Here is a 2,593-nt window from a genome sequence, read left to right as displayed (position 1 = left end):
CCTTGATCCAAGTAATTGAATTTGGTTGTTTACGCTTTGCTATTTGTTCGATTCGCACACTTGCGAGTTTGCACAACAAAAACCCAAAAAATAATTTTGGGGTAGCCTTGCAAAGACTTTTTCCACCCTAAATATTTTTGAATATTTTTTTATTATCTAATATTTTTCATAAATCTAACCCCATATACTCAGGAAGCTGGGTCCACTCCTACCTGTAACTTATTTTGGAGTACATGGTTGGACATTCTCTGAACCATGATCTAACATTTGAAAGATCAAGATCTATTTTTATTTCTTAATGAGCAATGTAATTCCTTGAAGTTCATCAATTATTTTTGTCTATGTGAAAAACGTGGGAATTTAATAGTTAGAATTTTGATAGTGGCATGACAATATTTGTTCAAGAATAACTAATAATCTAATGGTTAGTACATAATCTAATAATTCATACAATAATTTAATATCATGACATTTCACTCTTTCAATAACAACCTTAATTATGCTGAAAATTTGAAACATAACATTTTCAGAAGGAACATTTGTATGATGCTAATTTTAAAGCTCATCAAAGCTTTAGGAGCGATAAGGAGTAGGAATTAAGTAGAGGTCATCTTTTCTTCTCATCGTTATACCAAATAAATCTGTCATGTTAACATCTTCAGGACTTGTCCCATCGGGGAGTTTCCAATCAAAATGGTACAACAATTGTGAAAGCATAATCTCAACATTCGCAAGACCAAACATCATGCCTGGACATATCCTCCTTCCAGCACCAAATGGAATGTACTCAAAATTAGTCCCCTTGAACTCAATAGGATTATCTATGAACCTCTCTGGGTAAAATCTTTCAGCATCAACCCAATACTCAGTGTCCCTTCCGATCGCCCACGCATTGACAAGTACTCGGGTTTTTGCAGGTATTTCATATCCGTCGATCACTTGTCGTTCTGTGTTTTCTCTTGGAAGTAAAAGTGGAACAGGTGGGTGTAGTCTTAGAGTTTCTTTAATGACTAACTTCAAATACTTCAGTTCAGGAATCGCAGTCTCATCAAAACTGCCTCTATTCTCGAAAACCTGCCGTACCTCTGCTTGTGCCTTTTTCATTACTCTTGGGTCTTTAATCATTTCTACCATAGCCCAATCAACAGTTGCTGATGATGTTTCACCTCCAGCACCAAAAATATCCTTATAAAGTGTTTGTATATTAACATATTGGGTTGAATTGACAACTTAAAAGTAGGAAATTGAATTAAGTAACTAAATCATGATACCTGAATTACGGCTTTGATACTGTTCATTGTTAATGGGAATTCAGCATCCGATTTGTAAAAGTTGAGAAGAACATCAACCAAATCTTTAGCTTGTTCGCAAGATTTCCCACCCATTGGTGGTGTTTCCTTGGCCTTAATATGTTGGTTGATGATGTTTTCAAGAATGTTGGAGCTTCTCTGGTGAACTTTTTCCAACCTAGAGCTAACCCCACTAATAGAATGAAGCAATTTCAAGGAAGGCAATACATCTTGTATATTGAATCCTCCTACTATCTCTGAAGATTCCTTGATAACCGATACGAGCTCATCCTTCTCTTCAGATTCGCCTCCCAATGCCACCCTTGAAACCACCGTATACGTCGATGAGAATACTTTATTAGTCAAGTTGATTGGTGATCCTCTTGCCGCATTCGAGAAAACCCAATTGATCAACTTTGACATCTCTTGTTCTCTTATCGATCGAAACGATTGGATTCGTTTCGTTGTGAAAAGCTCCATCAAGGCGATTTTCCGTAGCTGTCTCCAATACTCTCCATATGGTGAAAAAGTAATGCTAGTGAAATCATAAGTAATGATTTTTGCAGCATTTAATTTAGGCCTTGAAGCAAACACTGTGTCATGAGTTTTCAACACCTCTTTCGCGTACTTTGCCGAGGAAACAACAAGGGTAGGAACTTCTCCAATTTGTAGGTACATCAATGGTCCATACTTCTTCCCCAAATTGCGTAGAGCAAGGTGGGGTTCAAAGCCAACCATTTGATGCAAGTTTCCTATAAGAGGTAACTTCCACGGCGTGGGAGGTAGTTTGGAAGTTGATTTGGATCTTTTCAATATTTTAAACACCATTAACGCAAAAAAAATGAAGCATGCAAGGATAGGGAAGGAGGAAGATTGGAGTTCCATGGAGAAAGTAGAGATTGTGATGAAGAAGAACATGATTGATAAGAAATGTGAGCAACTTTGCAATTTATTTATATGCCATTATGGGCAATAATGTAAAAATGTTTTCTCTGATTTGTAGGCCAGGTCACAACGACTTGTAGAGTAGAATTTTGAAACCTATGACCAAGATGTATTATTGTTTCTTGACCGCTGTATTTCCTTGAATTTCATGTATATATATTACATATGAATATACGTAGGGAATTGATGGGCCGTAGAGACGTGGATCAGAATCACGATCTTACCTAATCCGAAGCACACAGTACATGGATGTGGCTTGGATGGCCCCCTAGGCCCAGAAAAATCTCTCATACTTGTTCATAACAGTCGACAATTGATTTCCCTTATTTCAGTTCCACAAAACATGTGAATTCGGTTCA

At 37.1% G+C, this 2,593-nt stretch overlaps 1 protein-coding gene across 1 annotated transcript; it reads right to left on the bottom strand.

The window, feature by feature from the left end:
- Window positions 1-450: 450 nt before the first annotated feature.
- On the bottom strand, window positions 451-2,187 carry LOC119981410 (cytochrome P450 71D9-like). Its single transcript, XM_038824505.1, has 2 exons — window positions 1,272-2,187; window positions 451-1,185 (listed from the first exon to the last, which is right to left on the bottom strand). Exons 1-2 carry the CDS (start codon window positions 2,172-2,174, stop codon window positions 574-576), a joined length of 1,515 nt encoding a protein of 504 aa, XP_038680433.1. The 5' UTR covers window positions 2,175-2,187; the 3' UTR covers window positions 451-573.
- Between the last annotated feature and the right edge of the window lie 406 nt (window positions 2,188-2,593).

This window comes from Tripterygium wilfordii, chromosome 16 (assembly GCF_013401445.1).
Source record: "Tripterygium wilfordii isolate XIE 37 chromosome 16, ASM1340144v1, whole genome shotgun sequence".
Classification (NCBI taxonomy): Eukaryota; Viridiplantae; Streptophyta; class Magnoliopsida; order Celastrales; family Celastraceae; genus Tripterygium; species Tripterygium wilfordii.
The sequence above is the reverse complement of the archived record's forward strand: the minus strand, read 5'-3'. Positions and strand labels throughout refer to the sequence as shown.

Excerpts from the sequence above, each read along its gene's own strand:
- LOC119981410 (XM_038824505.1), bottom strand. The coding sequence starts at position 2,174 with ATGGAACTCCAATCTTCCTCCTTCCCTATCCTTGCATGCTTCATTTTT. Across the intron at positions 1,186-1,271 it reads GTATCAAAGCCGTAATTCAG|GATATTTTTGGTGCTGGAGG; the intron begins GTATCATGATTT and ends ACACTTTATAAG.